Source organism: Crocuta crocuta, unplaced genomic scaffold (assembly GCF_008692635.1).
Source record: "Crocuta crocuta isolate KB4526 unplaced genomic scaffold, BGI_CrCroc_1.0 scaffold190, whole genome shotgun sequence".
NCBI classification, from domain to species: Eukaryota; Metazoa; Chordata; class Mammalia; order Carnivora; family Hyaenidae; genus Crocuta; species Crocuta crocuta.
This window is the reverse complement of record NW_027527955.1, coordinates 5,236,846-5,262,720: the sequence shown is the minus strand read 5'-3', so window position 1 is coordinate 5,262,720 and position 25,875 is coordinate 5,236,846. Positions and strand designations below refer to the sequence as shown.

Below are 25,875 nucleotides of genomic sequence, written 5' to 3'. Positions count from 1 at the left end.
CCCTGGGAGCCTGTGGGCACCCACCCTGGCGACACCACCCCCTCAGGTCGCGGGCCTCTTGAGCGCCGCCGGGCTGGCCTAGCTCCACCTCTTCCGCCCGCGCCCTCCAGGCTCGCCCCGCCCACCGCACGAGTCGGAAGTGCGGACGCCGGAACCGGCCTTCAGCCCAGCTGCTGCTGGCCCGTGAGGTACGTGCGGAGCGAGCCTGGAGCGAGCCTGCAGCCGCCTGCGCGGGGCCCGGTCCCGCATGTCTCGTTCCAGCAAAGCCAGCGGCGCCGTCACGACGTCCAGCGCGCCGGCCTCCCGCACAGGTGGGCGGAGGCGGGTGGGAGAGGCGTGTCCGCTGCGGGCGGTTAGGCGCGCGAGATCTTGGCTGGGGTCAGAGGTGAGCGAGCGGTTTCCCGAGTGGCTTTTCGCGGCTTTCCAGAGCCCGGATCCCGCAGGAGGAGGACGGTACACCCGCGGGCGGGGCGGGCTGAGCCGAGCGGCACACCCCCTCGGCCCCCCACCTTCCAGGTAGTCACCTCGGTTGCCTCTCGGAAGTGCTAACAAGCGACGCTTTTCGTTGTAGTTTTCCCTTCTGGCGTCCAGGTGTGAGTATTTCGGGAAATTCCCAAGGATTTCGCGTGGCGCTTCTGGGGAGTGGGGGGAGGGTTTCTTGGTGTCCATGTTGAATAAAGGCTGTTCGCCTGGATGTTGAGTTGCGGCGTTATGCTGGTCAAGCCTAAGTTGTTGAAAAGAAGAGGAAGGAAAACAATTCAAACAGTTGAAGACTCAGATCGATGAGGAAAAGCGATGGAACCGATTGCGAGTTTTACAATTGGATTAACTACTGGTTCTCGCCGTGGTTACCGGGATTTCAGAAATTAACTTAATAGCTAACTGCTCTTGGAAGCCATCTCTTGTAACCTTCGCTTGAGGAGGGGCTCCGTTTTCCTAAGTACAATACGTTAAAGTTCCGGGTAGGAAAATAGAAATTGATTAACAGAATTTTCGGAGTTAGATCGGGTACAGTTGTACCCGTGTACATGTTGAGAACCGTGAAGTAAAGTTAGATCAAAATTAAGGGAAAAGATGTTTATTAGTCTGAGCAGAATTGGGCCTTTTTTTTTTATATAGAGAGGTTGCTTTTAAAAACCTAGAAACACATGCTGGATTGAATAGCCTGAAGATCGTAAGCTTTAGTAGAAAAAAACTAAGGGTAAAAATTGAGAGGTCTGGACTGAATTTGTCTGTTGTGTGATCTGGGAAAGTCCTTCGTTTTGAGGGCCTTATTCTGTAAAATGGAAATGATAATTTCAATGGTTTTCTCACAGGGTTCTGGTAAATCCTCTATACAATCATAATGTTCGATTTGTAAGTTGTAGACAGTTAATGGTTTTTGTCTATAGTACTTAAATAAAGTTTACTGAGCCTTCCTCTTCCCATCCTGCCTCCCCCAATTTCGTGGAAGATTTGATTTGAAAATCGCTGCATTACTCCTTAAGTTATTATTCCTGGAACTTGGATGATGCCTGTCGTTTGTTGTTTTTGTTTGTTTCTTGAGCCCAGGGTGGCAAAACCTAAGCTTTGGGTTCACCAAAAACAAACCAAAACCATGTTACATGGAAGATACTGCTTTCTGTCACTCAAAGATGTGCTTTTCACCTGAGTGGTGTGTAGACAGACAAGTTAGAGGGAGTTAGATATAGAATTAGACTTTGAATTATTTGGAGAGTTTCAAAAATGCTAGTCCCGGTAGATATTGGGGTGCCTGGGTGTCGTAGTTGAGTGTTTGCCCCCTTGATTTCTACTCAGGTCACCATCCTGGGGTCTTGGGATCAAGCCCTGCCTCAAGCTCTGCACCGAGTGTGGAGCCTACTTAAAATAGTCTCTCTCTTCCTCCCTTCCCCCATAAATAAAATAAAATAAAAGCTGATCCCTGGTCCCTACTCTAGACCAATTAATCGGAAGGTGGGACATGGGTATACCACTTCTTAAAGCTCCCCCCGGTTATTGTGTTGTGCCGGCAGCATGAGAATCCATGTGTTAGAGGAATGAGATTCTTCAGCAGTGTATCCAGTTTGAGGAAGGAAAGGCTGGAAGGATGCTGCATCTGGCATCTGGAAAATGTAGCTTGGAGCATTTAGGGGAATATCTTTAGGGGACTTTTATCCGCAGGTATGATGAAACATATGGTTTGTAAAGTAAACTGTAGAGTGACCGAAGTCAGTGGATAGGTTGTTAGAAAAATCATAGGAACAATGACAGCAGCAACAGTGGTGATGGAGAGATTAATAAACATTCTTTTCTCTCCTGGATCTTAAGTATTTTGAAGAAAGCAAGTACTGGTTTTAACTTACAAACTTTTTTTACCCTACCTAATTAAAACTGGACGTTTCAACAATTGAAAAGATTGTGGTGATTTTTATTGTTGCTGATTATTTTTAAATGTGCTCAAAAATTTATATTTTCCATATGGTTTTCCTTGTTAATGAAATAATCTCATTGCTCTTAATAGCTTTATGTTAATATGGGGGTTTTTGTTTTTGCTTTTTTAGTGCTATAAGATTGATATTAAAGACATGGTTTTCACCTCTCTTCATCAACACACCTAAGTTTTCTCTTCATTTTGGACCCCTATTTTATACCACAATGGTAAGTTACAGCTCATTGTGTTCATGGTTGTATTTTAGAAAGTTCTCTTCTTCATCTCCATAAAAGTACTGTATTACAGGTACAGAAATACTTAATGTAATACTTAGCAAACACCTGCAATTTCTCTTAGAAAACAGGGGGCTCATCTCTCAAATCAGTGTTAGAATTATGTCCAGGTTACACAGATAAACTATCTGTCCTGATCTTTGCCAAGCGTTAAAAAATATTTACTTCTGGGGCACTTGGGTGGCTCAGTTGGTTAAGTCTCAAACTTCTGCTCAGGTCATGATCTCACGGCTCTGCTTGTGGGTTCAAGCCCTGCATTGGGCTCTGTGCTAACAGCTCAGAACCTGAAGCCTGCTTTGGATTCTGTGTCTCCCACTCTCTATGCCCTTCCTCCATTCACTCTCTGTTTTTAATAAAGATTAAAAAAAATTTTTCTTAAATATTTACTTCTTTCTGCCATAATCAAATCACTGGCAGGGAGGATGGGTATAAATACAAATGGCTTTGGGGGGCACAGTTTTCTTCTAATTTAAGATTCCTTTTAATTCCTCTTAATTTAATGGGTTGTTGTTTTTTTTTTTTTTTGTAATTTAAAAACAAATGTAACCTGTTTATGGCAAATAACATTTTAAGCAGCATCCATGTTAGCCTTCTAATGGCACATTTCTGTTCACTGACTTGCAGCCATTAAACATACTTGAGACTGGGTGTTTACCTTTTGCCATTAAAAAATAAACACACGGGGGCGCCTGGGTGGCTTAGTCGGTTAAGCGTCTGACTTTCGCTTAGGTCATGATCTCGCAGTTCGTGGGTTCGAGCCCCGTGTCGGGCTCTGTGCTGACTGCCAGCTCAGAGCCTGGAGCCTGTTTCAGAGTCTGTGACTCCCTCTGACCCTCCCCTGCTCACGCTGTCTCTCTCTCTCCTACAAATAAATCATTAAAAAAAATTAAAAAATAAACACACGGAAAAAAATTATTATGTTTTAAAGAATCACCAGCATTTGACAATGAAAAAATAAACACATACCACTGTGTTGAATAAACCTTTGAAAATACTTCTCTTCGTATCTTGCCTCTCCACCACTGCCCTGTTACAGAAGAGTAGAGCTGTTGAGTCGCTGGTGTGGCTCAGTCGGTTGAGTGTCCTACTTTGGCTCAGGTCATGATCCTGTGGTTTGTGACCCTAGTTGCGCTCTACTGACAGCTTGGAGCCTGCTTCAGATTCTGTGTCTCCCTTTCTGTCTCCCCCTCCCTGCTTCCACCCTGTCACTTCTCTCTCTCTCTCTCAAAAATAAACAAACATTTAAAAAATTTAAAAAAAAATAGAGCTATTACAGTGAGGTGCTGACCTCGACTTATATTTGCATCCATATTAGCTATCACTTCCCTCTTAAATTTTAGAAGGAAGTAGTGAATAAATGATGGCTTATGTTTACATTGGCAGTTTTATCTCCCGAGAGCTTTTTGAATTTTGATTTCAGAAGATGAGATATTTACTTGAGAAGACTAACAATAGCTAGTTGTTCTCATGTGTACATTTGATTGTTTATTATAATTCATATAAATTTACTTTAAGGTTTTAACAAAATAATTAAAAGAACCATATATATTTGTTCAGAGTACTTATCTGGGAAATGATTTATACTCAAGAATCTCATCTTGAATCCTGGGAACCAATTTCATTAGGAATCTGCTGTTCATAAGATTTTTTTCATAAATTTGTATAAATTTATTTTAACTGAACTTTTGAAATGATGGCATATTTCAGACTTTTTTTACTTTTACATTTTAGATGTTTTGTAATGTGTTTTTTGTTTTTTATTGCAGCTAAAAAAAAAAGACCTATTTTTGTAATCCTTTAAATTCTTCATCCTTAGGACTAGGGTGGCAGGGTCACTTAAACCTTTCCACAATTTCCAAAGGCTGGCTATTTCTTTTTTCCATTTCTTTCTTGGGATTTTGTGATAGCTTTTACTATATGGAATTTGGTAGGTTGAATTACTGGATAAATTAAAAAAATAAAACAAAAATTTAGGTCCTTGTATATTAAAAAGGAAAGTTCTCTGCCCCCTGATGGAATTAGAAATTAAAGAGGACTATCATTGTAAATGAAAAATAACGTAACCCTGTATGGTAACCAAACCATAAAACTAGAAAGAGATATTATACTGGTGTTAAATTTGCTTATTTAAAACCTAGTACTTTTTATTCTTAGATGTTCTTATAAAAGAAAGCTTTACAAACGAGAAGACAGAATTTATCTTCTCTTGGCTTCAAATAATGGTCTCTAAGAAATGGATGAAGGGTGGGAATCTACTATAAGATCTCAAACCCTACGTGCAGTAATAAAACTATTATTTCACTAAAACTATTATTTTAATATTGAGTTAATGATAAGTTTATAATTAATGGCATCTTCCAGTTATAGTTGGTATTTCTTAATATTACCTAAGAGCGGGCACCTGGGTGACTCAGTCAGTTAAGCATGTGACTCTTGATTCCAGCTCAAGTCATGATCTCCACAGTTGTGAGATCAAGCCCCAGCACTGTGTGTGGAGCATACTTAAGATTCTCTCTCCTTCTCCCTGTGTTTCTCCACCAACTTGCTTGCTCCTTCTCAAAAAAAAAAAAAAAATTTAATAGATTACAGAGAGATGCTTATAATTGATGGTATCTTAAAGTCATTGAAGCATGATAATGATAGCCATCATTTAATGTATTTCTAGTAGACACTGACCTAGAAACCTTATATTATAGATTCTCTGCATTAAGATACTAAAAATTTCTATATTGGTGTTAGGTACCATTATAACAGCACCCCCAATAATCAGGATTCCTAGCTGGTTTACTTTAATTGCATACTTGATGGCTGTATATTTTCCTGCATGGTGCTCTCAGAATGTTGAAGAAATTGAAGTTTATAAAGCTGAAGTAGTTTCCTCTATCCTACTCTTAGCTCTGTAGCCAGAGAAAACCATTTTAACATTTCTGATATACTTGGTTGTCATAATGAGATGCCCAGGATTGCCATGTTTTCTCTTTGTAATATATCTCCAACATACAGTGGGGTGGGTAGAGGGTACAAAAATTAAGGAAAATATGTTAGATGTATCTTAGGAAATAAACATACTTAAACACTTAACTAGAAATGTTATATGTATATTAAATTTTTTGTGAGAATAATACCAAATACACTATTTACTCTTTACAGCAACAAGCTTTAGAACTAGCTTTGGATCGTGCTGAGGTGAGGCATGACTAAATTATGTATGAAATAGTGTTGTCTTAATTTGTCTTAATTAACCGAACTTATTTTTAAGAGATTTTTATATGTGGTTGTCAAAGGAGTATGTTAACATGTTAGGGCAAGTATGCATATAATTTTGCTATGAATATATAAAAATACTTTGTGATGATGTTTAGATCATCTCTTACTTAGAATGTCTGATTTATTATGGAATAAAAATTAATTGAATAAAGACATAGAATTTCCAAAATTATGTTTTCCTGTTTTGAGAAGTTTTTCTAATTCAATTAATGGGGAAGATAGTTCAAAACATATAGAGTTCTTGCACTTGGATATGCTGTTCATATCCTAAATAACCATAAAACATATTGAGAATAACTTTGACCTGTGAAACCTCAGTTCTGAAACTGTTTTTTTAATATCATGACAGTGAAATATTGTGTTAATTTTAGTACAGTTTAAATTTCACTTATTTGTAACATATATTTAGAAGTTAAGTAGTTTTTCCTATAAGATATATTTTAATATGAATCAGAGACTGAAGTGACTAAATAGTCTGTTTAGACTTAACACATATTTTAAGTATACTTAATATACCTGTTCATGCACTAAGCAAAAGGCAAGCTGTTTTCATAAACTTTTCTTTTTTAGTATGTTATTGAAAGTGCCCGACAGAGACCTCCAAAAAGGAAATACCTGTCTAGTGGAAGGTATGAATATTTTATTGTTATCTTAGATTATTTAAAATACTATTTATTGCATTCCTGCCAGGCACTGTGCTGGAAATGTTATAGGTACTTTATGTGTATTTGAAATTTCTCAGTTGATACTAGCAACTATATGCAGCTTACTTCACTCTCAGTTTGGGGGAAATTGGGGAAAAATTATGGAAAAATGCAAAATAACATTCATTTTATGATTAGAATATTCATGTTTTTGTTTCATTAAATTTTAGAAAATCTGTCTTTCAAAAACTTTATGACTTATATATTGAAGAATGTGAAAAAGAGCCTGAGGTTAAGGTAAGTATAAATTTTTTATATTTTTACTGCTTTTGAAATGTAGAAGAACAGGAACATTTGATAGCTTTACACTTGAAGCAGGTAATAATTTACAGTTTTGAGAGAACTAACATCTTTCCTAGCTAGACTCTCGCCAGTTTTACAGCTCACCCATTGCCTTGGCTAATATGGCGTCAGGTACAGATCACCTCCTTAGGTAGGAGAGGCGACCAGTGTTTATTGAGTAATAGAAAATCACTGAGAAGTCCAAAGAAGCAAAGCCCCTATATATATTATCTTTTGCTTCTTTCTCCCCCTAAGAAGTGATTTGTAGACCGAAGACTGGAGGAAGAAAGTAACCTATTTCCTCATAGTGATTTGTACGGTAAAGTTAAAGCTATTACATGACATGTAGGACATTCAGGTATGATAATAAAAGATGAATTTGGTCACAAATATTCAAGATTAGATTAATGGAACTCATAGCATAAAGGTATGGGCAGTAGAAGTATAACAAATTGATTTCTTGAGATCTTTTGGACTCTTAGGGTATAAGAGCCTTAAAAAGCTCTGTAGCCTTCTTTAAAAATAAATACCATTTTTTTTTTTTTGAGTTCGAGCCCCGCATCAGGCTCTGTGCTGACACTTGGGAGCATGGAGCCAGCTTTGGATACTGTGACTCCCTTTCTCTCTTACCCTCCCCTGCTCATAGTCTGTCTCTGTCTCTCAAAAAATAAATAAACTTTTTTGGGGCGCCTGGGTGGCTTAGTCGGTTAGGCGTCCGACTTTTGCTTAGGTCATGATCTCGCAGTTCGTGGCTTCGAGCCTCGCATCGGGCTCTGTGCTGACTGCCAGCTCAGAGCCTGGAGCCTGTTTCAGAGTGTTGTGACTCCCTCTCTCTCTGACCCTCCCCTGCTCACACTGTTTCTCTCTCTCTCTCTCCTAGAAATAAATAAAACATTTAAAAAAAAATTAAAAAATAAATAAATAAACTTTTTTTAAAAAAACGAGTACCACTTTTGGGACACTTGGGTGGCTCAGTTGTTTAAGCATCCAACTTTGACCCAGGTCATGATCTCACAATTCATGGGTTCAAACCCGTGTCGGGCCCTGTGCTGAGAGCTCAGAGCTTGGAGCCTCTGGATTCTGTGTCTCCCTTTCTCTCTGCCCCTCTCCTCATGCTCTGACTCTCAAATATAAATGAACATTGAAAACAAAATTTTTTAAATGCCATTTTACCTTTTAGACAAAAAATTAGTGGAATTCCAATAATATCCTGCCTTTAAAATCTTCAATAGGATTAAGTGTTAAATATTAAATGAATTTTAGTGTCTGTTTCTTATAAGTTTCATTGAGGCATAACATACAATAAATGACATGCTTAAAGAATATATTTGGTAAGTTTTGACATGTACATATACCCATCATCACAATATAACAAACATATCCATCACCTCTGAGACAGAATTAAAGTAGGAGAGATGAAGATTCTAAATTGGGTTTGGCAACCATTATCTGCCAGCTGAATCTAGCTCACTGCATGTTTTTGTAAATGAGGTGTTGGAATCCAGCCACACCCATTCGTTTATGTCTTGTCTATGGCTGATTTTGAGGTACAACAGCAGAGTTGAGTGTTTGAAACACAGACCAGATAGCCCACAAGCCTAATACACTATCTGGCTCTTTAAGAAGGAAAGAAATTTTCTGACCTCTGATTTGTATATTCACCAAAGAACTAAGTGAAAACCAACTTTATTTTCTTGAAGGGATACTGTCACAGTTAATTTTTTTTTTTTTTTTTTAAATCTATTTCTAGGAGAGAGAGAGAGACAGCGTGAGCAGGGGAGGGTCAGAGAGAGAGAGGGAGTGACAGACTCTGAAACAGGCTCCAGGCTCTGAGCTGGCAGTCAGCACAGAGCCCGACGCGGGGCTCGAACCCACGAACCGCGAGATCATGACCTAAGCGAAAGTCGGACACTCAACCGACTAAGCCATCCAGGCGCCCCTGTCATAGTTTTTCTGACTATTTTGTCATGTGTCAAATTACGACATTTTCTTTACACTTGAAAATATTTTAAAATTTTAGTGTCTGTACTTGTGTTTTTGTTTTTTAACAAAGTGGTTTCTAAGGAACTGTTAAACTGAATTTGTTGGAAATTGCTTAAATTCCTTGTTTCCTCTTTTTAATTTTTTTTTTTAATTTTTATTTTTGAGAGAGAGAAAAATGGGAGAGATTGTAAAGGGAGAGAGAGAGCATTTGAAGCAGGTCCTGCACTGACAGCAGAGAGCCTAATATGGGGCTTGAGTTCAAGAACTGTGAGATCATGGCCTGAACTGAAGTCAGATAGTTAACTGACTGAGCCACCCAGGCTCCCCAGTTTCCTTATTTCCTTTTACCAGCTAGGTATCTTTGAGCCTAACATTATAACTGACTAGAGCTGTTGACTCATTTAGATCTAATTCATGCCAGAAAATGTTTAAGAAGTGGATACCTATAATAGTACAACTGAACATAATACCCCAAATTCTTTATCTGTAGACTTAAATTTCATAGAAACTAATTATATGGCATCTGTGTTTTATATATTTGTATTTGATGTTTTTATGTTTTACTTAAATATTTTTGTTATATTCTGCTTATGTACTCAAAGATCCCTATTTCACATATAGACAACTTTTTTCTTTGTGGTATGAGCTAATTTATATAAAATGTAGTAATCAAATTAAGCTTACATAAATGTTCTATATTTGGTAGCTGTAGTGTTTGTGCATTTTCCCCATATATTCAGGATCATAATGTGGAAGGAGCACCAAAAGATAATTCAAATATAACTTTGTTAACTTAGAGCATTTTTGTTAAGGTTATGCTGGGTTATTTTCATGAGTGCTGCCTCTTTTTAAAGCAGAAATTAAGAAGAAATGTGAATTTGTTAGAGAAGCTTGTTATGCAAGAGACATTATCCTGTTTAGTGGTCAACCTCTACCCGGGAAATGAGGGATATTCTCTGATGCTCAGGGGAAAAAATGGATCAGGTAAGAACCTTCAAAGTGCTACAGCCACAGAAATGAACCTTCCAAGTGCTACAGCCACAGAAATCCCTCTGCAAGGCAGAGTGTAATATCTTCTAGATATTAGGTCTGGTCGTCAGGTCATTGATGACTTGATAAAGGAAGACTTTGAGCCCAGACTTTCCTCTTTACTGTGTTTTGTTAGAAATTATCTATAAGATGATTAGCCTTCATGAATATGCATTTGTAAAGAATTCTGATTGAGATAGATTTGGAAGTTAAATTGTAAAAGACCTAACCTTTAAATAATTGTCACAATTTTCTATTTTTATTTGTACTTTAAGATAGCCTAGGTGTTTTATGTTTTTCTGTATTTTGACTGTACTCTGAATCTAAAACCTTCAAAATTAAGCAGATTCACTGCCTTTTGAATAATTTTCATATTAACACTTTTTTAATGTAAATTTGAAAATAGTTTTGAAATATAAGCACTATTAGATTTCACTAAAGACCTCTAGAAAAGTGACATGGTGATGATGATATGGGTTCTATAAGGAAATCACCTATATAGGAATTAATTTCTTTTTTTGATAATTTATAATAAAATGTAACAGCCAGAGAATTTTGTTCTGTAATGACCATTTTTCAGATGAGGTACCAAATTAATCACTCTTATTTTCAGATTAGGTTAAGTTGTTTTCAAGGAATTTTCAGTTACCAGCATTGGAATTTTATCATATTCTCATAGCACTGCCGGCTGTGGTTTGCATTATGTTGTTATGCCAGATTCTTTTCAATATATGTTGGAGGTTTTCCCCTTTCTAACCTAAAATTGTATATGGTTTACCAAGTCTTACAGCAGTATGTAAAGTGATTTATTTGTAAGACTTAAATAAAGAAGAACTTTAGAAGAACCTTTTGGATTTATTCTCTTTATTTTTTTTTATGAGAACTCATTTAAATTATGCACCTAAGGTTTGCGGTGAGCCTCATCATTTTCAGAAACTTTGTTTTAAAATTAAGATTCTGAGACCATTCGACTGCCTTATGAAGAAGGAGAATTGCTTGAATACTTGGATGCAGAAGAATTACCTCCAATTTTGGTTGATCTCCTAGAAAAATCTCAGGTACAAAATTTTTCTCTTTAAAATGTCATTAGGGGCACCTGGGTGTCTCAGTTAGTTGATTAAGCATCTGACTTTAGCTCAGGTCATGATCTCCCAGCTTGAGATTTCAAGACCCACATCGGGCTCTGTGCTGACAGCTCAGAGCCTGAAGTCGGCTTCAGATCCTGTGTCTCCCTCTCTCTCTGTTCTCCCCATCACCGGCTTGCAATCTGTCTCTCTCTCCTCTCAAAAATAAATATTTAAAAAATAAAAAAAAAAATTAACGTTTTTGTATTGTTGAGAGACCGAGCATGAACATGGGAGGAGCACAGAGCCCTGACGTGGGGCTCGAACTCACAAACCACGAGATCATGACCTGAGCTGAAGTCGGACACTTAACCAATTGAGCCACCCAGGTGCCCCTAAAAAAATTTTTTAATGTCATTAGATTTGACAAATGTGGCATTTGTTATAAATGATATTTATATTTAAATGATATTAAGTTCTCAATGGTTTTTAGAACAAGAAATGAGACCTTATACATAATTAGGTGGTAATCATTTTATTGTGGGATACTTACCCTTTAGGCTGTACTGAAATGTGTAGATTTAGTTTTTTATTTTATTGAAATGTGTAGATTTAGTTGATTCGTCTAAAATTGCTTTAATAACTAGCTCATTTGTTGGAAATTTCCCTGTACCTACGCAAAGATTATGGGAGAAACTCCTGACTCTGGCTTCACTCCAGTGATACTATATACTTAGGAAAAAGCCATCTGATGGGAACTTCCGTTTTCTTCTGCCTTAGTCAGCTAGAGCTCTGTCCACACTTTTCTGTCTGCCTTTCTGTTAAAATTGTATTCTGGGTCCTCCTTGTCAAGGACTTGCAACTATAATACTCTTCTTCTACCATCTATTTACCTCTTTCTACTAGATACAAAATAGAAGTATGTTTTACTATATCTCAAATAAACCTCCCTTGGCCCCATGTCGTTCTTTAGCTACTGTTGTATAATTCTGCTTTTCTTGTCAGCAAAGCTACTCACAAAGTTGTCTCTAATCATTCTTTTTTTCTCACATCCCATTATTTTCTCTACCCACCTCTTTCAGCATTATTAACATCACCATTCTACAAGAGGCAGTTTTGTCAAGGTCACCAATGATCTACATGACACAGAATCAGTTGGTCACTTTTCTGTTCTTTTAATTGGTCTCTCAACAAAATTCAGTGCAAATGAACTTACCTCCTTGAAACACCCTTCTTTTGGCTTCTGAGACATCACATTCTGGTTTTCCTCTTGTCTCTATTCAGTCATCTTTACTATCATTTCTCTTCTCATAAATGTGTGCAGGTATCAGGGTTCAATCCTAGGCCCTCTATTCTTTAGTAACACACTATTTCTGGATGATCTCAGCCAGTGTCAGGAGTTTAAAAGTGACATTTAGGGGCACCTGGTTGGCTTAGTTGGTTGGATATTCGACTTTGGCTCGGGTCATGGTTTCTTGGTTCCGGAGTTCGAGCCTCATGTTGGTCTCTTTGCTGACAACTCAGAGCTTGGAGCCTGCTTTAGATTCTGTGTCTCCTTCTCTCTCTGCCCTTCCCCAGCTCATACTATGTCTCTTTCTCAAAAATAAATAAATACTTAAAAAACTTTTTCAATTAAATGAAAGTGACATTTAATCCCTTCCTTATATCTCCATGACTATTACTTCAAGCTCTAAACTTCTACTTATAGGATATATAATAGGTTCCTCAAACTTAACAAAAACATCTTTTGATTGTGCCTCCCAAACTAGTTCTAGTCCTTCTAATCTCAGACCCTGCTCTGACCTTTTACATTCAATCCAATAGCAAAGGTCCGCTGTACCTTCAAAATATGTATGATCATGATCTGCTGTAGTTACTTTGCTGAACTTTATGCTTTCATTCTAGAACTCCAGGAATCAGTTCTCTGCAGACCCCTAGATAAGATTATAAAATAAACAAGAGAGAAAAAAGTTCCCAGGCTTTAAAATTCTTCAGTGTCTTCCCCCCCTGTGCAAAACACTTGTCTTCTTGTCTCCATCTCCTGATTCTCATCCCAGTCTTTATACTCCAGCCATCCATTGTTCTTTATGTACTAAAACACACCAGGCATATTCCTACCTTAAGGCCTTTCATATCCTATTCCTTCTGTCTGGAATGATCTGTGCCAGGTGTCCAGCCCTTTTGTGATTCAGACCTCAGCTAAAAAGTCACTTCCTCAGGTTTTTATCTGAGCACACAATTTCAGTTAACTTCTCCCTATTTTATTTCCTTTTTAGCATTCATCACTAAGATTATCTTTTCATTTCTGTACATGTTTATTGCCTGTCTTCCCACACTGAGAGCAAATGTTGTCCCACCACCAGTATATCTGTGATGCTGCTGCTTTAGTGCCTGGCATATAGTTCACGTTGTCGTGGGCATAATAATGACTCATAGCATAGAAAGTCACAGTCTCTAGTAAAAGTTCTGAAAGCATGAAAAACATAATACTTTATATAAATGACTATGGTAGGTTGTAATTACCAAGACTTGAATGATAAAGGTCCTTATCTTTGGACTTAGAAAAGGACCAGAAAACAATAGTTTTAACTGAACATTATTATTTGAATTTATAGTTAGCTTTCTTCCTTTTATTAATAAAGACAGTCATATTTCTGGATATCTTAGCAGAGCAAATAGAAGTTTTATCCAGAAGCTGAAACTGACAGGGTTGATTGACCGTTTATAACAAAGACAAACTTCATAACAATGACAAGGTTAGCAAAGTATGATGGTTGGCCATTGAGCATCAGGAATAGCATTTCCAGTGATTTGTAACATTAATAGTATATAAATGTTAAAACCCAGTCTATGACTAGAAGCCATTAAACAGTTTTAAAGTGCTTCTTGAGTCATAGTGATGAACATAAAATAATTCCTTGAAAAAGTTTATGTAATGGTAAATCCATCAAGGAAGTCCACTTAAGAGTATGTGAGTGGTCATCGCTTCTCGGCTTTTTGGCTAAGATAAAGTGAAGAGTATATGAGTGGCCATAAGTATTGCATAAGTGTGTGAAGAACCTGAAATATTCAATATAAGCACACTTCTGTAGGCTTTTGAAAGATGAAATTTACTTAAATATTTTCACTCAAAACAGGTTAATATTTTTCATTGTGGATGTGTCATAGCAGAAATACGTGACTACAGGCAGTCCAGTAATATGAAATCTCCTGGTTACCAAAGTAGGCACATTCTCTTACGTCCAACAATGCAGGTAAGGAATGTTTAATTATGTGTTTTATGGGCTCCCGGTTGGCTTAGTGGAGTGTGTGTCTTGATCTTGGGGTTGCAAATTTGAGCCCGTATGTTGGATATAGAGATTACTTAAAAATAAAATCTTGAGGGGCGCCTGGGTGGCTCAGTTGGTTAAGCGTCTGACTTCGGCTCAGGTCATGATCTCACAGTCTGTGGGTTCAAGCCCCGCATCAGGCTCTGTGCTGACAGCTCAGAGCCTGGAGCCTGTTTCAGATTCTGTGTCTCCCTCTCTTTCTGCCCCTCCCCAGCTGGTGTTCTGTCTCTGTCTTAAAAATAAGTAAACGTTAAAAAAATTTTTTTAAGTAAAATAAAATCTTTAAGGGGCACCTGGGTGGCTCAATCAGTTGAGCATCCAGTGTCGGCTCAGGTCATGATATCTGCAGTTCGAGCCCCACATTGGGCTCACTGCTATGAGCACAGAGCCCCCTTCAGATCCTTTGTCCCCCCCCGCCCCTCCCTCACTTGCTCTCTCTCAAAAACAAATAAACATTAAAAAAATTTTTTTAATAAAATATTTAAAAAGAAAAAATGTATTTCCTATTGTATTTGGAGTTTTAGTAGTTTCATATGTTTGTATGTCTGTACATTAATGTGTTTTTTAAAACTTTTATTTCTTTTAGACTTTAATCTGTGATGTGCATTCAATAACAAGTGATAATCATAAATGGACCCAGGTTGGTTGTTTTTTAATTCCAAACAGGAAAAATACAGGAGGGGATAAAATTAACATTAAGTTAAGCAAAAGATATTTTATTTGTAATTTTATTCATGAGTAAGTTCTGGGATTCTTTATGAGCTTTAAAAATCGGGTCTCTTTGGGTGCCTGGGTGGCTCAGCTGGTTAAGCGTCCAACTCTTGACTTTGGCTCAAGTCATGATCTCACACTTCGTGGATTCAAGCCCCATATCTGGCTCTGTGCTGACTACATGGAGCCAGCTTAGGTTTCTGTGTCCCTCTCTCTCTGCCCCTCCCATGCTTGCTCTCTGTTTCTCAGAAAAATAAAATAAACTTAAAAAAAAAAAACGGGTCTCCTCAGCTATGCAATAACCCTTCTAGGAAGTAAGCAATTCAGTCTCATTTGTTTTAGGACCATGGTGAAATAGGGTCAGGCTGACCTGATCTGCCCAATGTGTGAAATTTAGTTTTTATTGGCTTCTCAAATAGAAGAAAAATATTTTTTTATGCCATGGATACAAATAGATACAGATTTTCTGTAATCTAGGATTCTAAAGCAGGCCTACCCTGTCTTTGCCATTCATACCATTTGCAACACTAGGGGAACTCTTACTACTTTTGTGAATAGCAAGTAACTTTCCACTGGTCGCTCAGTATATATGAGTTGCCCACTCAAAATAGCGTTCACTTCTCTGCTGCTTTAGAGAGGAAAAGTTAACTAAACCAAAAAAAAATATCAATAATGAAAATTATCTGCAAAATAACGGTTATGATTCATCAGTAACTGTCAAGTATTGTGTTTTAGTTTGGGCTATAATCTTCATCTTTAAGGTTAAAATCAATTGAAAGAATATTCAAAACCAAAAAAAAAAAAAAATTATTGGCCAGGGTATCAGTTTCTTATTCTGAAGATTGATGAATAAAGGGAGAGTCGGTAGCATTTTATTCTGCTTTTCTTGTGTGAACTGTATGTTAGGTGGCCAAATAATAACTAAGAGAAAGTTCTTTAAGAAAATTAGATCTTGAAAGTTTTCACCACAAGAAACAACAATTTTTGTAGCTGTGTGTAATGATGCAAGTTAACTAGACTTACAGTGGTGAGCATTTTGCAGTGTACAGGAATACCAAATCACTTGTGCTCCTGAAAATAATATGTTCTATGTCAGTTACACCTCAATAGAAAAGAGTAAAAGCAGACAATTATCCTAGTATAGAGTAAATGTTAGTGGAGGACATCTCTTACAGGCAGATCCATGGTTCTTGTCTTGGAAAAATATCACCTGCCTCTATGCACAAAAGTTTATTTTCTTAACTTGCTTTTTTATAAACATGAATTTAGAGTTAACTTTTAAGAATAGAATACATTCAAATAGGCTTCAATAATCTATTTTAAGTGGGCTCCAGTTAAGAATCAGGAAGTATAGAAGACAGTTTAGAATTAACATTTCTGATATTGGTGAAACATGTAATTTCTTTGCATGAGAGGCATATAAATGCTGCTTTTGTAATTAAGGACTCCAAATAGAAATTTCTACTTGTGATTTAACATATTACAGATATTCTTGATAACATAACTGTTAAGATGTTGACATAGACTTCATAGCATTCCTACTTCTTAGGTAATCTTCCCAGAATTGAGAGAGTGACACGCCCAACTACTTAGCACATATACAGCCTCAATAGAGAAAGGAGAAAAAAAAAAAAAAGAATTCCTGCTAATAGATACAAAGGAAATAAGTGATGGACTTTTTAAAATATCCCTTTGGGAGTCTTGAATCTAGACGGGTGTAACTCTTAGGCGTAAAAACCATTAGGTTATAGGTTTATGGGAAATTTTATAATGCAGAGATCTGACCCCATTAGTGTAAAAATGGGACAGTCAGTCATGTGATTGATGCAAGAGAAAGTGTATAATACCAATAAAAAATGCTTGTCTAAAAAAAATAGAACCAGAATTAACTTAAGCTTCTAGATCTAACAAGTTATAGGGAATTTAGGAAATAAACTGTTGAATGACACAGTGTGCAACAATCAGCCAGGAAGTAATTGGGTCAAATTCAACAAATCCGTTACATGCGAAATGGGAAAAAGATGGGAGAAGAAGTGATCGTTAAAGAATAAAAATGTTTAAAAGATAAAAACCGAATACAAAGTGTAGAGTTTGAGTTCAAATTCAAATAAACCAATTGAAATACTCTTGAGATAATGGGAAATTTAAATCCAGACTGGATGTTAGAGGTTTTTGTCAGCAATGCATGCTAGAGTATTTTGAGATGAAATAATACAACATCAAAGATGTGTTTTAAATTACATCAGCAAAACAAAAGCATAAGAAGTTAAGGGGCAGTTGTTAAATTGAGTTTTGGTACATGGGTGTCACTACACTTCCCCTTTTGTTTATGTTTGAAAATATCCATAATAAGGAGTTGAACTGTTGAAAGAAACAGTGTTTCTTTCTTTGCAAAAATTCTTACCAATAATGTTAATTGACTCATTTGACTGTAAAGTATTTAGTTGTTGCTGTTAAAAAATTTCAGTAATTAAGCAAAAAATTTTTAATTTAAAAAAAGTAAAGCCTGTAGATCTATGTATTTTGGAATTGAGAATATAGAGTTTACACAATGTTAGTGTAATCGTTTTTATTCTTGTAATGAAGTTAAACGGAGTATTGAATAGGATGGATATTAAAAGTTCTACGATCCATCGTCATCTTTCTTGTAAGCTTTGAAGGAGCAGGTGATTTTATCTGTTCACTACTTTATCCTCAACTCTTAGAACAGAGGCTGACACATGGTAAGTGCTCAGTAAATGTTTATTGAATTAATGAATAGGCACTCTTACAACTTGACCATGTTGTACACTACAAATTACTGAATTTACATTAGTGATTTCATTATGCTGTCAAGTTTCTGAAATCTACAAAGTTGGAACTTGAAATACTATGTCTTATGGTAGTACATGGAGTTCCAGGGAATATTTCTAGAGTAAGAAATATGTATGATTTGAAAAACTTCAATCTGGTACTGATACATGTCATACATTTCAGGAAGATAAACTTTTGCTTGAGAGCCAACTGATCCTCGCTACAGCTGAACCACTGTGTCTTGATCCTTCTATAGCAGTAACCTGTACTGCAAACAGACTGCTTTATAACAAGCAGAAGATGAACACACGCCCAATGAAACGGTAAGTGCCTTTGTAGTTGGGTAAGCCAAAAGATGCTCCTAGAGAATTAGCTTTAAATTTTGCTATTTATGGGGGCTCCTGGGTGGCTCAGTCAGTTAAGTGTCCCATCTTCGGCTCAGGTCATGATCTCCTGGCTGGTGGGATTGAGCCCTCCATCAGGCTCTGAGCTGACAGCTCAGAGCCGGGAGCCTGCTTTAGATTCTGTGTCTCCTTCTCTCTCTGCCCCTGCCCACTCACGCTCTTGTCCCCCTCTCTCTCCTTAAAAAATAAATAAAGATTAAAATAAATAAATAAAATAAAATAAATAAATTATGCTGTTTATGGTGTCTTCTCTGTATATAAATACTGTGACTNAACCGCGAGATCATGACCCAAGCGAAAGTCGGACGCTTAACCGACTAAGCCACCCAGGCGCCCCAAATACTGTGACTTTTTAAAAATAAGTTACTTTTTTTGTGTATTATGATTTTTTACTACTGTCTGCTTTATATTAGAGTGACTTACTCTCTGCATTTTGTGAAAGAACAAGCTTATAAATTTAGAGTCTTTACCAAAAACAGACGGTGAGAAGACACAAGTGTTAATAGAAAGAATAATTTATACTTACTAAGTACCAGTAACCTGTTTGTTTTGTTAATATTGCTTTTAAAGAAATGATTCATGATTTATTTTTGATATCTGATAAAATAACAGTTTGAGAAGTCAGTTTGTAACCAAATGCCTTTTTATGACATTGTAATTTTTTTTTTAATTTTTTTTTAATTTTTATTTATTTCTAGGAGAGAGAGAGAGACAGCGTGAGCAGGGGAGGGTCAGAGAGAGAGGGAGTCATGGACTGAAACAGGCTCCAGGCTCTGAGCTGGCAGTCAGCACAGAGCCCGACGCGGGGCTCGAACCCACGAACCGCGAGATCATGACCTAAGCGAAAGTCGGACGCTTAACCGACTAAGCCACCCAGGCGCCCCTATGACATTGTAATTTATCTTTACATGTTTTAGCTATCTTTTCTACTTAATAAAAGAATGCATATTAATTTGGATCACAGTTCTAATTGGCTCATCATTAGATACTCTTGACAATTGTTTGAGTTTCCCATTTTGGGTTGTCTTCAGGTTTGAAGGAGTTTAAAAAGATACCCATTTTCTAAATTCCTTAATTTACTATGTAAACAATAAACACTAAGGAAAAAGGTACAGTTTTGGGAATGGTGAAATAAGTCCATATAAGATCTGTCAACAGTCCTATAAAGTCTCCTTGTATCTTCACATCTCCATGCCGCACTGCCAAATCTTCAAGTTGGCAGTGTCTTTATCTTGATTTCTGTAGTAAATTTTGTTTGGTCTTCTGGCTACCACCTTTGCTCCTTTTTGGTCCATTTGCCACATAAGCAAACTGGAGTAATCTTTTAAAAACTTCAAAGCACACGGAGCGCCTGGGTGGCTTAGTCGATTAAGCGTCCAACTTTCGCTTAGGTCATGATCTCGCGGTTCGTGGGTTTGCGCCCCGCGTCGGGCTCTGTGCTGACTGCCAGCTCAGAGCCTGGAGCCTGTTTCAGTCTGTGACCCCCTCTCTGACCCTCCCCTGCTCACACTGTCTCTCTCTCTCTCCTAGAAATAAATAAAAACATTTATAAAAAAATTTAAAAAAACAAAACTTCAAAGCAGACGGAGCGCCTGGGTGGCTTAGTCGATTAAGCGTCCAACTTTCGCTTCGGTCATGATCTCGCGGTTCGTGGGTTTGAGCCCCGTGTTGGGCTCTGTGCTGACTGCCAGCTCAGAGCCTGGAGCCTGTTTCAGTCCATGACTCCCTCTCTCTCTGACCCTCCCCTGCTCATGCTCTCTCTCTCTCTCCTAGAAATAAATAAAACATTTAAAAAATAAATAAAAATAAAAACTTCAAAGCAGAGTATGCCACCACTTGCTTGATTTCCATAAAGCATCCCCTTGAACTTCACATTAACACATTCCCATTGGTCTGTAAGAGCCCTGCCTCACTCTCTGACCTCATCTCATGTGGACTCTTCGTGCTCTAATCACACCTATTTCTGTTTTCAAAGGAAGTTTTTAATTCTTTATTTTTTAAATTTTCTCTCCTTCAAATACTCATTCCCTGATCTTACCATGGTCTATTCCTTCTTGCCATTTAGGAGTCTGGTCCTTCCTTTCTCTTACCTCCTGCTGTCCTCTCTATCACTGACTCACTGCAGAACCCTGGCTTTGTTGTTTTTACTCAACCCCCACCCCCGACATAATGCTCTTCTGCAGTTATCTGTTTAGTTGTGAATGTCTTTTTCCTCCTCTGGACTACCAGCTCCATGGTAGCAGGACTTATGTTTTTGTCTTGTTTGTTTTTATTTTACCAGTGCCTGGGACTCTGCTTGATAAATGATAGTGGTCATTTAATTACATTATAATGCATACTGATTTAAACGCAGATTTATTCTGAGTTTCTTTTATTTTCAATTCTCTTCATATTTCAGGTGTTTCAAGAGGTATTCCAGGTCTTCTCTGAATCGGCAGCAGGATCTGTCTCATTGTCCACCTCCGCCTCAGCTAAAATTACTTGATTTCTTACAAAAAAGGAAGGAAAGAAAAGCAGGTCAACATTATGACCTCAAGATTTCTAAAGCAGGGAATGTAAGTGTGTTTTTAAAATAAAGCTTATTTCAAAAGCCTTGCTTATTTTTAATTTCTCAGCATTTTAATACTGTTTTTAATTTTTCAGTGTGTAGATATGTGGAAACGGAGTCCCTGTAATTTGGCCATACCTTCTGAAGTAGATGTAAGTCAGTTCATGATTTGCATTTATTTTCATACAAGGTTCCTAAGTTTAATAGCAGCTGATACTTTGGGAAAACAAAGACTCTTACTTGTTTTAAAAACAAGATAATGATTTTTTTAATCAATTGCTCATTTTTAGAATATTTTAGAATATTATTTCACATTAACTTATGTAAGAATATAGCTCCTTAACACATTCTGTGTATTGCTGTAAAAGGCCTGTGTTTAGGAATATAACCAAAGAATTTTGAACCGTGGGGGGAAATTTTATATATATATATATATATAAAATATGCATTAAAATACTTCCTTATAATTTCCTGATAATACTTCTTTTCTCAAATTGGTTAAATTTAAAAATTAATCATACTGGAGCACTGACCAAATTAGGAATTACCAATCCAGAATAATCATGAGCTGTAAATTACAAATGATCAAAAACACGGAAAAGATCTTTTGATGATTAGTCTCATATATTTTTCACTTTCCTATTTCTCCTGTGTTGATAACTGCTATGTTTTCTGGAGGACCACAGCTTGAGAAGAGATGTTAATGTAAATACCAAAGAGTGAGATTTAGCTTTGAAGGGTAGATTGGATATCTAAAGCAGTGCTTCTCAAACTTTAATATACATCCTGGTCACTTGGCTTGCTTGTTAAAATGCAGATTTTAATTCAGCAAGTATGGGCTAGCGCCTGAGATGCTGCAGTTTTGTCAGGCTCCCAAGTTGCATGATAACTGGGGTCCGCAGCCTACACTTGGAGTAACAAAACCCAGATGTAGAATTTTTCTAGTCTGAATCAATCAGAAGAGTCATCTAGAATACCAGTGAAAATGTAGACTTCACGCCCCACCTCAGACCTTCCAGTGGAGTAAGGTCTCCAGGGGAAGGACATGGAAATCTGAATTCCCAGGCGAGTCTGATTTACCCTTAAGATCATGGTTGCCAGTAAAATTAGTATATTTGATTCACACAGATTAGTAGGAGGTAATATGGTCCATCTCTAACTAGAAAATGGAAATGGTTCACAAAAATCTTACCAACTTAATATAATTTCCCTAGTTTTCCTCCAGTTTTGTTTCCACTGTTATATGACAATTCCTGTTCCCTTAAAGCCCAGCAAAGGGAAAGATCCTGCTTCTGATTTTCTCTCTGGTATTGCAACTTTCCTAAAGGATGCATGTGATACCAGCTAATGGAATAAACAGAAGAGGCACTCTCCAGAAAAACAGCTGTGTTTATTACACCTACTTAATGACAAAAGAGATTCTGATTTTTTGTTTTTTTAAAACCAGTTGGTGGAATTTAACATATCAGGAGAGTTTTGAACCAAGCATAAATAGTTGGTGATATTAGCAATTGAATTTTTGTGCTTGAAACTATATTGTTGAGTTACTTCGGTTTTTCTCTTTCATCACAATACTGATTCCATTACATTTGCTGTTACCGATTTGATTGCTTAGGTGGAGAAATATGCTAAAGTGGAAAAGTCCATCAAGTCTGATGACTCACAACCAACAGTCTGGCCAGCCCATGTAAGTAACCACTGCAGCAGTCTCCTTTCTAATAAAGCAGTTTCTAATCTGGGATCTGAATTTATTAAACATGAAGTGCCTTTAGGATTTTTTTTTCTTTAATTTATAGGAAGTGTTGGGATTTAGTGAATTAAATAATAGGTGTTCAGTTTTCTTCTTCACAAAGTATGGTTTCCATTTTAAAGGGCAGTTTTAATGTATAACTGCATTTTTACTTCTCTTTTGGTTGCATATTGAAGTTTTATCCCTTTAATATTTAGTATTTGCATTCATGTGTCCAGTATATGAAATTCTGCCATATTTTACTTGGGCTTAGTTAACTACCCCCTTAGAGCTCATTCATAAAGTGCTATGTAAAAAAGAGTCCTGGTCGATAGCCAACATGCTATGTGCCTTCTTATTGCCAGACATAAGTTCATCTGTCATTTATTTTGTTCATTTTGATAACATATTTACTGAAGAAGGTGTTTATCTGGGGTGTTCTGTCTTTTTCAGGATGTAAAAGATGATTATGTATTTGAATGTGAAGCTGGTAATCAGTATCAGAAAACAAAGCTGACCATTTTGCAGTCACTTGGTGATCCGCTTTACTATGGTAAAATACAGCCATGTAAAGAAGACGAAGAAAATGACAGCCAGATGTCTCCTTCCCAGTGAGTTCTGTTAAATACATGTAATTGACAGAATTAGGCATCAGAATTTATTCAGCAACTACTGATAAACTGTTAATGAATAAAAATTTCCCTTTGAGGATTCATTTGTTAAGTACTCTAATTAGATTTGTGAGTGGACCTAAGTAAACCTAAATTACAGTTACTGTGTTGTCCAAGACTTACTTAAAATAAAATATCTTCTTAAAAACCTATGGTATAAATATTTTCATACTTTGAAGGGTATGCCCTTGGTATCCTTCTTACTCATTGTGACTTCACCCTGTGAGCATGAAGTGTTTCCAAGAAGTAGTTTAAGTAGAAAGCAAGTTTACTATAAATGATGAAGGTATTAAAGATACTAGTCATTGTAGTACTGCATGTAAGGGCAAAGACTCTGTGCTTAAGGTAGTAATTGGCTCTAGAAATCTGTATATATTTATTTGATGTATATATCAAATGTTTATTTGTATTTATATACATAGCACATGTATGTTTGATTGTCCAAAATTTATGGACTACATATATTTAGTACAAGCTAATAGTATTTAGTTTTGTTTTTATTGTTAGTTTGATTATTAGTCTTTCAACCAAGTTGATGCGGTTTTGAAGAGAAGAAACTACAAACAGGAGGAGCTCAACAGAAAAAAGCAGGGGCCAGGCCTATGTTAAATTGTTTATAAAGTCTTTACTTTTAACACAAGATGCTAATTGAAACTATAACAGAATGATGAATTTTAAAGAACATCCTCACCAGTATCTAAGTAAAACTCAATGGTAAGAAATAGTATTAGTCATGGAATCATTAGGTAATTTTTCACATTAGCAGTTTCTTTTGTTGAATACTCTATAGAAAGATCAGATATTCTGATTACCTGTATTTTTAAAAATCTTCCCCTTAAAGACATACATTGGTCATATTAAATTATGACTTTTCTCAAATACAAAGAAATATTCTTTTTTTCAATTAAAAAGTCAGTTCAGAACCCTACTGATTAGATCTAACAAGAATTGAATTTTTTGCCTTTGTGTCAGGGAATTGCTGCAAAAATGCTGCATGATTTATTACTTCCATTCATTCCTCCATATTCATAAATAACTTGCATTAATAACTATGAAGTTAAAGTTTGAGCTGCATTAACCAAGTTTTTTCTTTTTTTTTACATTTTATATTTCAGCTCCTCCACAGATGACCATTCAAATTGGTAATTAAAAAATAAACAAACTCACTATTTTAATCTGTTAAGAAATCATATAAATGTCAAATTTTTTTTAAAAAAGATCTGGTAAAGACATTTTATTGAATTGGCAATAAACTACCTTCCTTGTCTAAAATCTTTTCTAAGAGCTGCTGTATAGACATTAATAATGACTTCGAAAATCAAAGGTTAAAATGAGAGGAAGGCCAGAGGCCTTGCACAGAGTAGTCCAGTGAATTGTACTATAGGGCAGACACTTGCAAAGATGTATAGTATTTGGTAATTTTCAGCCCGGATTTTGTTTTGATACATAAGTTTTATGCAAAACTACATCTCCCTTAAATTAAATCAACCAAATTATTCACAGGTTTATTTTATAATGCATGCAAAACTTGGTCATTGCTTCATAAGTTTAAATATATTTAATTTTTTTTTAATATCTCAGTAGATTTGACTCCTTTTATAAAACTACAGTCACTAAAATATGGAAGCCTTCAAAAATAATCCCAGGGCTCCTTAAGACAACTCTTAACCTAATACTTTTTTCTTTCTTCAACATTTCAGGTTTATTATTGGATCAAAGACTGATGCTGAGAGGTAAAAATATTTGATTCTCCTCTTTATCTTTAATCTGGATAGATATGAAAAACTTCACTTTTAGGATAAGGGAGAACTCCACTAGGAGTCACAACCTTGATTTCAGTTATACCTTAGATATTACTAGGATTTTTTAATAGATTTAGGGAAAAAAGGATCGTGTGTAAAAGAATAATGTTTAAAATACAGTTTTTTTTTTTAAATAAGTAAACATAGACATAACTGTGGTAGCAAAGGAAGATAGTTTCTAAAATAGTACTTCAGTCAGAAATGTAGTAAAAGTTAATGGGTAATTTATTTGGCTGCTTATTGGTTAAATAACCCTGCAATTTCTGTATTAAAAAGAAGATGTGTATGTTTATGTTTTGATTGTTAATTAGCAAAACGTTTTGAGCATTAACTTGTCATTGAAAAGATTAAAAGAATATACTTTTGGCACAAAGATGAGTTGTCGAATTTAAGTTTTTGTGTTAATTTTTGATGGATCTTTTATTAGCAGTTATTATTCATCTCTTATAAATTTATGTTTTAAAACAGCTAATCTTTACTCATTTACTCCTCATATTCCAGGGTAGTGAATCAGTACCAGGAATTGGTCCAGAATGAAGCCAAATGTCCAGTCAAAATGTCACACAGCTCCAGTGGCTCAGCCAGCTTGAGTCAACTTTCTCCAGGGAAAGAAACAGAAGTATGTTTGATTACTTTTTTGCACTGCTACTTTTTTGTGCCTAATTATTTATCAAGGAATATAAGAAAGGGTAAGGACTATTTTTTGAGGGATGGATATATTATTAGTATGTAACTTTATATATGGGAAATTTTCAAATATACACAAAGGTTCAGAGAAAAGTATAATGAACACCTGTGTATTTTCCTGAAAAAGATGTAAGAATGGAAGCTTTGCCTTCAGTATACCTTTCTGCCC

At 36.4% G+C, this 25,875-nt stretch overlaps 1 protein-coding gene across 13 annotated transcripts in view; it reads left to right on the top strand.

Annotated features, from left to right (window-relative positions):
• The first annotated feature begins 154 nt into the window (after positions 1–154).
• SUPT20H (SPT20 homolog, SAGA complex component) overlaps positions 155–25,875 on the top strand; it is a 42,096-nt gene continuing 16,375 nt past the window's right edge. For 5 of the 13 annotated variants that reach the window (XM_077752557.1, XM_077752564.1, XM_077752562.1 and 2 more), the window contains exons 1-17: positions 436–593; positions 2,541–2,637; positions 5,854–5,889; positions 6,541–6,599; positions 6,845–6,911; positions 9,794–9,923; positions 10,923–11,026; positions 14,170–14,286; positions 14,948–15,001; positions 18,049–18,188; positions 20,668–20,824; positions 20,913–20,969; positions 22,433–22,504; positions 23,000–23,157; positions 24,333–24,359; positions 24,918–24,950; positions 25,521–25,638. In XM_077752557.1, the coding sequence (XP_077608683.1) occupies positions 2,635–2,637; positions 5,854–5,889; positions 6,541–6,599; positions 6,845–6,911; positions 9,794–9,923; positions 10,923–11,026; positions 14,170–14,286; positions 14,948–15,001; positions 18,049–18,188; positions 20,668–20,824; positions 20,913–20,969; positions 22,433–22,504; positions 23,000–23,157; positions 24,333–24,359; positions 24,918–24,950; positions 25,521–25,638 (1,332 nt within the window). In that variant the 5' untranslated portion in view covers positions 436–593; positions 2,541–2,634. Of the gene's footprint in view, positions 312–435; positions 594–2,540; positions 2,638–5,853; positions 5,890–6,540; positions 6,600–6,844; positions 6,912–9,793; positions 9,924–10,922; positions 11,027–14,169; positions 14,287–14,947; positions 15,002–18,048; positions 18,189–20,667; positions 20,825–20,912; positions 20,970–22,432; positions 22,505–22,999; positions 23,158–24,332; positions 24,360–24,917; positions 24,951–25,520; positions 25,639–25,875 lie in introns of those variants that run through there. The other 8 variants (XM_077752565.1, XM_077752563.1, XM_077752561.1 and 5 more) reach the window with 5 other exon arrangements.